General features: G+C 43.3%; 1 protein-coding gene across 1 annotated transcript; it reads left to right on the top strand.

The window, feature by feature from the left end:
• The first annotated feature begins 343 nt into the window (after positions 1–343).
• LOC105990576 (armadillo repeat-containing X-linked protein 3-like) lies at positions 344–10,726 on the top strand. Its single transcript, XM_013023014.1, has 3 exons — positions 344–447; positions 7,902–8,001; positions 8,561–10,726. The coding sequence occupies exon 3, from the start codon at positions 9,335–9,337 to the stop codon at positions 10,370–10,372; it is 1,038 nt and encodes a 345-aa protein (XP_012878468.1). The 5' UTR covers positions 344–447; positions 7,902–8,001; positions 8,561–9,334; the 3' UTR covers positions 10,373–10,726.
• The last annotated feature ends 1,711 nt before the right edge of the window (positions 10,727–12,437 follow it).

Below are 12,437 nucleotides of genomic sequence, written 5' to 3' on the forward strand. Positions count from 1 at the left end.
GACCAGAAAAGGAGTGACTGAAATGGAAACTTCTGTGTTCCTTGTTTTTTTTTTTAATTTTAAATACTAATAAATAGAAAACAACACTAGCAATGAGTCCTGCTAACATCTCATGTTCTACTCTACATTGTCCATAAAAGGAAGCTAATGATCAGAAACCTGCTGTAACTTGATAGACAAGGGCAGTCCTAGGGCTGAGACAATGGAGCGGGCAGATGAGAAATAAATGGAAATGTCTGGGCAGAGTTGATTAGTAATTGCTTTCCAGGGCGCTAGAGGAAAAAGCTGGTAAGTATACCTGGTGTCTGTGCCATCTGAAACTCAAACCTATTTGCTTCCAGGAGGACATGGGTCATAGGATGACAAATGTTGGAGTCACCAAACAAGTCCTTCCTCTTCATCCCCATCTCAAGACCAACTGATTACTTTTGAATTAACTTATTAGAGGTAAGAAAAGTTCCTCTTCCTCCAAACCTCTCTCCTCTTGGAACTCTGCCATTGTGGGTGTGACCTCAACAGTCATGAGAAGAGAGATGTGTTCCCAAAAGATCTACACAGAAGAGGGTAAAGGAAAACTGGTTTGTTTTGATAGAAGATCAAAATGTTTCTTTTAAGAAGTTTATTTCTTTCTGGCTCACTTCATCAAGCTGTTTGTTACAGGGTTGAACTTTGTGTATGAAGTTAGTTTATGGAACACTCTGTCCTTACGGGAGGCAGATCATGACAGAGCTTTATTTTTCTCTCATTCTACTGTCTTCAGTGGTGAGCTGTTCAATGTCTCTCTCCTTTCTTTTAGCCGCAGTTTGAGTGGATCCCACTGTTTTGGAAGTTTTAGTTTTACCTATTTAAAATGCTCATACTGTCCTTTCATTAATCTAACACCTAAGTTCAGTTTGGACAAACACCTGAAAGCCTGGGATGGAGTCAAGGAAGGGAAGGCATATTAGGCTCCTTGGTTCTTGGCTGTGGTCTGAGTGGTTATGTTTCCCTGCTCTCCGCATTCATGTGCTGAACTCCTAACCCCTAATCTGATTCAGAGATGAGGTCTTAAAAAAGAGTCGGGAGAGAGACACCATCTTTTCTATCACCTAAGGTACTGGAAGAATTTGCCATCTATGTAACAGAATGTGAGCCCTACCCAGTCACCACATCTGCCAGTGCCTTTGCCTTTGGATTCTTTAGCCTGTAGCACTGGGAGAAAGTGTTCAGTTTTGTAAGAACCTCCCAGTGTACGTCAGTCCAAAGGACTACTCCCTTCTCTCTTCTGTCCTTTCTCTTCACTCTCTTGCTGGCCTTTCTGGCACCTCTAGGATTAATTACAGAAGGGACAGGGATGGTGGGAAGAGCAGAATTTTCCTGAGAGCTGAGTTGGGCCTGGGCACCACAGAGGAACATGTCACATATCCCTCATGGGTGGAGAACGAGGACATTTACAGAGAGTTTCTGTAGAGTGGACCTCATGGAAGGCAGGTGGCTTTAAGTCATTTTGAAGAGACTTGACTCAAGAGATCTGTCACCTAATGGATAATATAATAATATAATATTAATATAATATCCTAATGGGTCAGGTAATCCCAAGGAGGGAGAATCTTATGGAAATAGTACCAGGTCAACAGGAAGTTCCCAGTATGTACACCCAGCCAAACTCAGTCTGTAAGCACAAGAGCCAACATCTGGGCAACTGGTACCCCAGTCACCGACACATGATATTGGCATGAATCAGATGAGGTCATGTCTGCTCCTGCTCTGTCCTCTCTTTTTACCACATTTTGAGGCAGGCAGTAAGTGGGAGGAGTCAAAGGCAGATAAACACTACATAGAGACTTTCACCTCTTGCCCTTCACAGGGTTCTTCAGAATGTGTTACATACACAAGAAGGCTTGATGGGAGGGGACGTGCCAAGTGTTAGATCCCCCAGGGAAAAATGGCTCCTTTCCCCATTGTTCTTGCTGGGTGCACACATGGCCCCCTCACTAGAGGCCCCTGTCCAACATTGGTAACCCAGGTAACTGGTGTACCTGATGGCAATGGGCAGTCCCCCAGACTCTGAGGTCTTTGCTGCGACCACACCTCCTCCCTGCCCTCTCCCTATCTATCAGTCTTCATCATTAGTTCCGCCCTTTGTTTTGCCCCTGGCCTCCTTGCCCTCCCCATTTCCCTTCCCCTGCATTGCTTGCACCCCCAGCACACCTCCATCTTATTCAGGTCAGCAATATGCTCTCCCCCCAATAAACTCTTTTTCTGCCTGAACCGTGTGCCAGTCTCCTTTACACCAAGCAAGAGTGAAGATTTAGGTAAGAATAGATTGGACTCTGAAGTCAGTAGTGAGGATGTTTATTAATACCTGGCAGTGATTTGCAAAATATCTGTTTTATTTTTAGCTGGCATAAGAGAAGATAATACCTGAAAGTCAGGGGAAGGAGGAAAATAAAGTTATTCTGGGGTGATTGCTGCTTTCTTCTGAGTCTAGCTTTTGCTTTATATACAAACACTTAGCTTCTGACCCCTCGTAAGTGCTCAATAAATATGATGTGGAAATACGGTTATCTTCCATATTATAACAACCACATCAAATTCTTCTATGTTCAGACCCTGTGGTAAGTGACACACAGGACGAGAGGCTCACAGAGGTTGTATATGCATGGCTGATAGAATTCCTTTAGTAGTGGCAGGTAAGCACCTGGGAAGTCCTATTTTCTGTTTCATAAAAGATACGCAATTAAGATGTAATGTGCTTTTAGTACTAATTTCCTCTTGGCTAAGCTGAAAGGATGAGGGAAAATGAGGAAGTTCAGGTCTATTACTAAATCAAACGTTAGAATTGTGGGGGAAGGGAGCAGAGGCAGGGCCCACAGAATAGGATGCTCCATTTTGAAGCTTCATGAGATAGTTGCAATGTCCATACAAAGGACATGTTATGGTTTAGAAGTGAGGCGATGAGCTGGGCCCCAGTGGCTCACACCTATAGTCCTAGATACTCAGAAGGCTGAGATCAGAGGATCATAGTTTGAAGCCAGCCCAGGCAGACAAGTCCATGAGACTCTTATCTCCAATTAACCACCAAAAAACTGAAAGGGGTGCTGTGCCTTAAAGTGGTAGAACACTAGCCTTGAGTGAAAAGGCTCAGGAACAGTGCCCAGGCCCTGAGTTTAAGCCATGTGACCGACCCCCCCCCAAAAAAAGTGTTTACCCTATGATATGCTAAACATTACTATATCATGTGAGGGTGTGATTGTTTTCATTATTCATAAATTCTCATTCTGGTTCATCTCTCATGCCCTTTACCTATCTTTCTTCAGTGCAAGCTTTGTGTTTCATATAAGCACAGTACTAGCTCCGCTTGGAATCTGATGCTTTGTTTGTCGTGAGTCCCCTCTTGTCATTAGTAATTGCAGACATTCCTGCCTTATGGAATTTCCCAAGGGACCACTATCCGAGACTCCAGCCCATGACTCACTCTTCTTTATCTGCTCACAAGCAGAACTGACTCCCTCCATAGCCTTGAAGATGAAGAAATGCCGGCAGTGGTCTTTATGTCTCTCCTCTAAGTGCTGTTAATATTGGAAGATATGAACCTTCTTCTGGAAGACAGTCTGAGGACTCTTTAGATGGAGTGGGGATTTTGTATCTATAGCCTGTACTCTATCTGTACATGAACAACAAGATGTATTTGTTAACCTGAACAAAGAAGTTTGTATCCTTAGCAAGGCGATCACCCTGATTATAAGATGAACCTGTAATCAATGTCAATCTCAGATTGCATCCTGAGTATGTCATGTAGCTTGGAGAATCTCAGTATTTTGTCCTAGGGGCTTCCTGTTTTCAACATGGAGCCTTGGACCATTCTCCTGGTCAGTCTGAGGCCATGGAGAGACTGGTGGGCTGGCTGTGGATTGTCAGCCAGCCAGTGTCCAACAGTACAACTTGGACAAGTCTCTTTGTATTTTTGAGCTTCATTAAAGCTGGGTAGGGGAGCAGAGAAAGGATTTGGTGGATCTTCTTTTCAGATGACTCTACTCCACATCTCACTTCAAATCGGTCTTGTTTTATATCACCGATGTGGAAGACACTAGAAAGACGTGGTTTGAAGTCTGTAGTTTGCTTCCAGACTTCTTCATCCCCTGGAAGAGGTCATCTCCATGCTTCCCGCTCCCTGTTCCCGTATATGGAGTCAGAGCCCGGAGCAGTCTGCTTCTCTCCTCACCCCTCACGGTCCTTCCTGCTAAATTTAGTAATCCTTTCTTCTTTCCTGAAAAGGAGCTATAAAAACCACTCTTATCCTCAGACCCAAATTATGCTTCGGATCAGAAAGTGTTCAGAACGTGGAAATGCAGTGTTTTTTTCAAGGATTTAAATGCAAAGCAGAGTCACCCCACAGCTCCTTCATCGCATTTTAATTCTATTTCATGTAGTGTTAATTTAAAACCACGACCCGTGGAGCACAGCAGAGGACAAGACAGTGAAGCCAGAAGGTACAGGCTTGGGAAGACAGATAACGTGTCTTGGCCTTGTCCCTCGATAACCAACACACCTTCCTCCTGTCCATGGCCCAGCTTTCCTAGCACTTGATTTAATAACTGTAGGGGATTCTCCAGGCTTCATTTATTGTCTTTTCCCATGGCAGCTCTCATGATATTACCAGCTTTGTTGTTGTTGTTGTTGTTTTTGGAGCTTGAACTCTGGGCCTGGGCACTGTCCCTGAGCTCTTTAGGGACAGCTCTAACACTTGAGCCACAGCGCCACTTCTGGTTTGCTGGTGTTATTTGGAGATAAGAGTCTCATGGACTTTCCTGCCCAAGCTGGCTTTGAACTGCGATCCTCAGATCTCAGCCTCCTGACTAGCTAGGATTACAGGCGTGAGCCACTGGCACCTGGTCTACTAGCTCCTTTACAATGGACTTGGTACTGTCTGTCTGCTCTGCAGAGTCAGTCAGTGCACCCTGGGTTGAGGATGCAGGAGGAGATTAAGTGATAACCAGCCACATCCGACCACACACTCAGCCACACACTCTTCACGTGGCTCCCTGGAGGTGGCTGTTTGTTACTTGCTTTTGCTTCCAGTCCTACAGAGGCTCCAAGAACACTGGGGCTTCTAGTACTTCTCAGGCACAACTGAGAAGTTTCTGACATGCACATGAGAACCTGTGAGACACAGGTTTGGTTGTGTGGCTGAGTCTTAACAGTGCTCCCTGCTGCACCTTAGAGGAGGGATGGAGAAGACTTGATGCAGACAAATGCTTTCTCTTAAGAATCCAGAGCAAAGGTTGTGTATCAGCCAGGGGTTATGGTTCAGCTCACCACAGGACGCTCAGAGGTCCTTCGGGGCAACATCATAGCAAGTGGCGCATGAGACCAGCCAGGCCTTTCATTTCATCTCCCAGAATGGTGGGAGGAGACCCTGAGATGAAGGCATGGCTGGCTCAACAGAAGTGACACCCTTCCAGCCCGAATGGTGGGAGGAGCCACCAGCAATGCCACGCTCTTGAGCTTGGTGTAACGGTCACCGTTTCATTAGGGCAAGACGGTTGAGAAGTCGGGAGCAGGAAACTGCATTTCTGGAAGGCGTTAAGTTGGGTGGCGGGAGTGACTGTCCCTGAGCCTTTTGGTAATTCTTTTTTGTTTTTTTGGGTCCAGTCGTGGGGCCTGTACTCTGGGCCTGGGCGCTGTCCCTCAGCTCTTCAGCTCAAGGCTAGCGCTCTACCATTGGAGCCACAGCGCCACTTCCGGCTTTTTTTCTTTTTGTATATATGGTGCTGAGGAATTGAACCCAGGACCTGATGCATGCAAGGCAAGCCCTCTACCACTGAGCCACCTTCCCAGCCCCTCTCTCAGCCTTTTGGGATAGACTTCTCCCAGACATTTGGGGACGTTGAAGACTGAGTTAGAACAACATGAAATGCTTAAGGTGACAAAGCATGCTGTGACAAGAGCTCAAGAGACCAGAAGCCTCACCAGCCTCTGTCACTAGGACACCACATCTCTCATCCCCTTCCCCCTGTTCACAGGACCTCTGATCTTCACTCATAAAATGTCGCCGGTGAGATTCTGATTTGGAGGTGGGGGTGGTTACTTTAGGCTGTCTGCTGAGATTGAGTTCCACCTGTGTGAGGAGACAGAGAGAAACACGAGCTGGGTTGTGCTCACTTGGCTCAAGCCTGGAAAGAACATTTTATATTTGACAACGTTGAACCAGGGAGTTCACCTGCCGCTACACAAGCAAAGTGACCTTTTTGCATTATGGTAAATTGGGAAACTTGGCAAGGACAAACCTGCATTCCAGGGTGAAGGGCAGATAAAGCCAGTAAGGAGCTATCCTCGTGATGAATGCTGGCTCTCTCTGTGTATTCTTCAGGAGCTAGCATCCACTGTGGGGTACAGGGGGTGATGCTGACACTACCGCGCCAATCTAAACAGAGCCTGCTTAGCCCTAAGGATTTCCAGGGGAAGAATTTGAGCACAATGCACAAACCAGATGGACAGTTTTAAATACTACTCACCAGAATGGAGACTTATTTGCAGTTACTGACAAAGAGAGTGAAAAGCTTGAGTGAGAAAGATAATGCTGTTGGGCTTCAGGTATGGTCAGAACAGACAGGATTTCTAATAAGCCTTGGTACATCCCGTCATTTAGACTTGAGCAAATAGTAGAAGCATATACCCACAGAGAGCCCATCAGAGAAAAACAGTCCTGTTTCCCCACAAATAAGATAAACTACATAATCTGTATTTACAACTGGCATTATGTGTGATAAACCCTGCTAGGCATTATGAAAAACAGAAAAAGAAAAGAAATTGCAGAATAATTTCCCTACTGAATGACTTTCCTTAGCAAGTTATTCACATTCTCAGTCTCTCAGTTTTTTCATCTGAAAATGAGGATATTAATTCTACTGACCTTACAGGGTTGTTACATAAAGGATTTAACGGAAAACTTGGCACTGTACCAGAAGTATTCATTATTATTATTCTGATTATATATACAAAGTGGTGTTAAGCTTCTTGGGATGTGTATGAAATTTTATGATTTATAAAACACTTAGACATAATGACTCAGATGTTATTGGATTCTCACAACAACTCTGCAAAGAAGCAATCATTAATTTCATTTTGCGTGCAGGAACGGAGACTTCCTTGATGTTACACACCTAAAAGAAGGACTTCAGATTGTCTAATTTTATGATATAGCAAAAATACACGAGACAGTGATTTATGAAAAATAGAGATGTACTTAATTCACAGCTCTGGAGAAGGGAATCCAAGGTCAAAGTTGGAGAAGGAATATCTAGTTCCTCTGTTAGGACCTCATGCTGTTTTGTAACTTGACAGAAAATCAGAAGGGCGTGTGTGTGTGTGTGTGTGTGTGTGTGTGTGTGTGTGTGTGTGTGTGTGTGTAAGAAATGAATAATGAGTAGTCTTGTTTCACAGCCATCTCTCTGTGGTAAAGAATCCACTCCTGGTCTGGGAAGGTGGCTCAGTAGTAGAGTGCTTGCCTTGCATGCATGAGGCCCTGGGTTCGATTCCTCAGCACCACATAAGCAGAAAAAGCCAGGAGTGGCGCTGTGGCTCAAGTGGTAGAGCACTAGCCTTGAGCTGAAGAGCTGAGGGACAGTGCCCAGTCCCAGAGTTCAGGTGCTACCCCCTCCAGCCTCCCCCCCAAAAAAAAAAGAAAAAAAGAATCCACTCCTATGAGAATGAGAACTCTTTCTCTCCTGGGAGAATTAACCCAATTTCCCAAGGGTGGCTGTAACCCCTTCACAATGGCTGAGACCTCCTGATCCAACCACTACCTCTCACATTGCTACAGTGGGAATCACATTTCAACAAGACTTTTACAGTTAATTATTTAAATGGTAGCATGGTTGACTTTTAACTGAATTCATTTTTCTTTTCACTTTTTTCAGGTACATTTCATAAAGACAAAGGAAAATGGAGCTCATGTTCTTAAGGGCTATGGTATCTGGAAGAACCAACAGTCAGACAAATGGAAATGACTCGTACTAAGTAAGTGACTAATTTTAGTCAGGATGCCGGTGACCCAGTCACTGCTATGGAAGTATAGGAGTAGCTGTGTAGGGGTGGAGCTGGGCTGCTTCTTGGGTACCTGACACATTACTGTTCTTCATGTAGGACACATCCAACCATGGAACAGAGGTGTTGTGCTGCCTGTAGTCCTAGACTTTCCCTTCTCTAGTTGCTTCCCTTTGTCCACTGACCTCTAGCATCCCGGTGTCTTGCAGATCTCTCGTCCCTGTTGTGTTCGATCACAGCATGAAGGGTCCATTAAAGCCCAATAGATGATGTTGAGTGTGACTGAGTTTCACCGCTCCATTTTCTTCCCAGTTTCCCTTACCCTAATTCTATGTCTGATAGGTGCATCTTTGAGGAACAAAGGTGGTAGCCATGTACACATGAATACTTTGGAGTAGTGAAGAATTTTAGGAGAGGGAAGGTGTATTGGAACTATTTAAAAATGTAGTAAATGTCCGATGGTTCTGAAATCAATAGAATCGTAAGTGAATCAGCTCCAGCAGGTCAAGGACTATGTGTTTCTTGTTCACAGATGTATCAATATGACTACCCAACACCTAATGCGTAGCTGGTACTCAGCTGTGAATGAACTGGCACTGTGAGCGAACTACTTCCTGGTTGAATCAATGAAGACTCTTCCTGTGGATTTACATGAAATTAATTCTGCGGAACTGAGCATTTTGACTGGCTGTCCACAGAAGTGTCATGAAATATATGACTTATTATAGCTTCAAGATGATAAAAACCCTTTCATTCTGAGTCTTTAAAAAAAAATCTGGTAAGCAAGAATAAGGATGATAAAGTTCGTGAAACCTCTCACCCACGTGCCACGGAAAAATCTATTCTTCACCAGGGTCCTCTTGCCCTAAGGACAGCAAAGGGAAGGAGCAGGAAAAAGAAGTGGTTTGATCCCTGCAGTTTTTCCCAGCAAGAGAAGATTGTCTCCCCTTGCAGAGAGGGAGGAAGTTTCCCTGGATCAGTAGAGATTAGAAAGATTGTTGGGCGTGGCACACCTCCTGGGAAGGGGCTGGGGGCACACTGCCTGTCTCCACCAAGTCCATCTCTAGAATCAGTACTGTGGCCTTGAAGGGCTGTAGAACATCACTCTTCTCCAGGCCGCACTCAGGCCCACAACCCCCTTCCCTCACTCAGAGTGACTACTCCGTTTCTTAGTCCCTGCTGTTGCCAGGAACGATTACATGGACTAAGCCAGGAAAGTAGGCCGGGTGACTGCAGGCCTACTGCTTGGAGCTGGAGCCTGCTGTTGGACCTATAGACTGACTCGGGGAAGAAAACAAAGGAGAAAATGGCGGAGGGTGGCTCTGGGGATATGGACGATGCTGGGGACTGTTCTGGGGCCAGGTATAATGACTGGTCAGATGATGATAATGATGATGATGACAGCAATGAGAGCAGGACCATAGTGTGGTACCCTCCTTGGGCCCGGATTGGGACTGAGGCTGGGACCAGAGCTAGAGCCAGAGCAAGGGCGAGGGCTAACAGGGCTCGTCAAGCTGTCCAGAAACGGGCTTCCCCTAATTCTAATGATACTGTTCTGTCCCCTCAAGAGCTACAGAAAGTACTTTGTTTGGTTGAGATGTCTGAAAAGCCTTACATTCTTGAAGCAGCTCTCATTGCTCTGGGTAACAATGCTGCTTATGCATTTAACAGAGATATTATTCGTGATCTGGGTGGTCTCCCAGTTGTTGCAAAGATTCTCAACACCCGGGATCCCATTGTTAAGGAAAAGGCTTTAATCGTCCTAAATAACTTGAGTGTGAATACCGAAAATCAGCGCAGGCTTCAGATATATATGAGTCAGGTGTGTGATGATACAGTCACGTCTCGCTTGAACTCCTCTGTGCAGTTGGCTGGACTCAGATTGCTCACAAATATGACTGTGACTAATGAGTATCAGCACATACTTGCTAATTCCATTTCAGACTTTTTTCGCTTATTTTCAGCAGGAAATGAAGAAACTAAACTTCAGGTTTTGAAACTTCTTCTGAATTTGGCTGAAAATCCAGCCATGCCTAGAGAACTGCTTAGGGCCCAAGTACCAGCTTCACTGGGTTCCCTTTTTGATAAGAAAGAGAACCAAGAGGTTATTCTTAAACTTCTGATCATTTTTGAGCACATAAATAACAACTTTAAATGGGAAGAAAATGAACCTACTCAGAACCAGTTTGGTGAAGGTTCACTCTTTTTCTTTTTGAAAGAATTTCAAGTGTGTGCAGATAAAGTTCTGGGAATTGAAAGTCACCATGATTTTTTGGTGAAAGCAGAAGTTGAAAAATTCATGGCCAAACTGGCCGAGCACATGTTCCCAAAGAATCAGGAATAATTTGTTGACTTTGTTGTTGAGAAGTAACACACAGTGTAAACTATTCCTTTTCTCTACCTTGTTTATATGGAAAAGGAATTCTTTCAGCTGCCAATTTTGACTAGTGAATACCATATTGTATCATCATTGCTGATATTTAACCAAGTTGGTCTTCAGGTTTAAGCTGGGTGAATGAGTATCACTACTTGTTCTGAAAACATGTTTGTTGCTTTTGATCTCGTTACTATCTGCATAAGTGACAGTGACCCAACTCATCATAAGCTTTTTTCTGTCCTTTGCAGTGATGTAATTTGTGTATCATCAATAGACGTGTCTGTTAATGCTAGAAAGGAAATAAAAGGAACAGAGAAACTATCTTTGTCAAAAAAAATGTATTCTTCAATAGTTGATCACACTATTCTGTATCACACATATTTCTTTTTTCTTCAGTGCATTGGAACAAACACGAATTAACGAAATGATACTGACATATGTAGTTCTCCTGAACCTTGAGTAAATGGTTGTTCTTTAGAGGTCTTCATTTGATATTTACTTTGTGAGGTCTGCTGGTGGGAAGGTTTCAACCTTTGCAATTGGGAATGAGTTTAATTTAACACGCATATTTGAAAGATACTGTCCATAGGAATAACTCTAGGTTGACATTTATTTATTAATTAACAAGTTGGGGCACATGAAAGATACTTCTCCATTGTCTTCTTATACTCATTGTTTCTGATAAGTGATCTTCCCTCATCAGTGCTTTTACTACTTCCTATTTTGCTCTCAGCTGCTCTATAATTCCTATTTGTTGGTTTCAGTTGCTTTTTAAGCATCTGGTTATGAGATCTTGGTGTAGTTTTCTTTATATTTATTTTACTTGAGACTTAATGAACGTCTTAGATCCTTGGATTTATAGCTTTAAAAAAATCAAATTTGGGTCAGGCACCGGTAATCCTAACTACTTAGGAGGCTGAGATCTGATGATCGAGGTTCAAAGCCAGTCCATGCAGGAAAGTCCATGAGACTCTTATGTCCAGTTAACCACCAGAAAACCAGAAGTGGCACTGTGGCTTAAGTGTTAGAGCACTAATCTTGAGCTGAATTGCTGAGGGACAGCACTCAGGCCCTGAGTTCAAGCCCCCAAACTGACAAAAAATGAAATTTGGAAAATTGTTACTTCTGGTTTTTTTTCCTAGTAGTTTTCCCTTTGTCTTTTTCTTTACTGAAGACTCCAATTAAACATACATTAGGCTACCTGAAATTGTCTTAGAACTCACTGATACACAATAATAGAATTTCTTTCTGTCTCATGGTTTTAGGTTTGGCTTGTTTTTGTTTTGTTTTTGTCAATCATGGGGCTCAAACTCAGGGTCTGGGCACTGTGTTTCTTTGTTCAAGGCTAGTGCTCTACCTTTGAGCCACAGCTTGACTTTAGGTTTTCTGGTGGTTATTTGGAGATAAGAGTCTCATGGATTTTCTTGCCTGGGCTGGCCTCGAACCTCAATCCTTAGAGCTCAGCCTCCTGAATTGCTAGAAATACAGTATGAGCCACCAGTGCCTGACTTGTTCTTGTTTTTCTAAGAGCTAGAGGTACATCATTAGGGTATTAATGTAGGTGCTCATAGCTATAAATTTTTATCACTGCCTTTGCTGTGTCACAAAGATTCTTGGTAGGTTTTATTTAAATTCTCATGAGATTTTAGAAACTTTGGATTTCCTCTTGTATCAGTTTGATGATCCACTCATCATTTAACAACTTGTTCAGTCTCCACAAGTTTGAATATTTTCTGTGGTTTCATTTGCTGCTAAATTTTCATTCCATTATGGTTTAACAGGATACAAGAGACTATTTCAATTTTTTTATATGTACTGAGACATCAGAATATAATCTATTTTGTATCCATAGAATAAATAGTCCTGATAGACATCTATAGAATATTTCATGCAGCTGCCAGATGAAGTTTCTTTGTTAATTTTTTTTCTTGTATGACCTATCGATAGGACACTGGCATCTTTACAAGTTAGAGGAAGTTATAGAACACTATATAGGTAGCAGTTTTGATGTTCTTTTTTTTTTTTTTTTTTT

Source organism: Dipodomys ordii, unplaced genomic scaffold, assembly GCF_000151885.1.
Source record: "Dipodomys ordii isolate 6190 unplaced genomic scaffold, Dord_2.0 Scaffold65, whole genome shotgun sequence".
NCBI lineage: Eukaryota > Metazoa > Chordata > Mammalia > Rodentia > Heteromyidae > Dipodomys > Dipodomys ordii.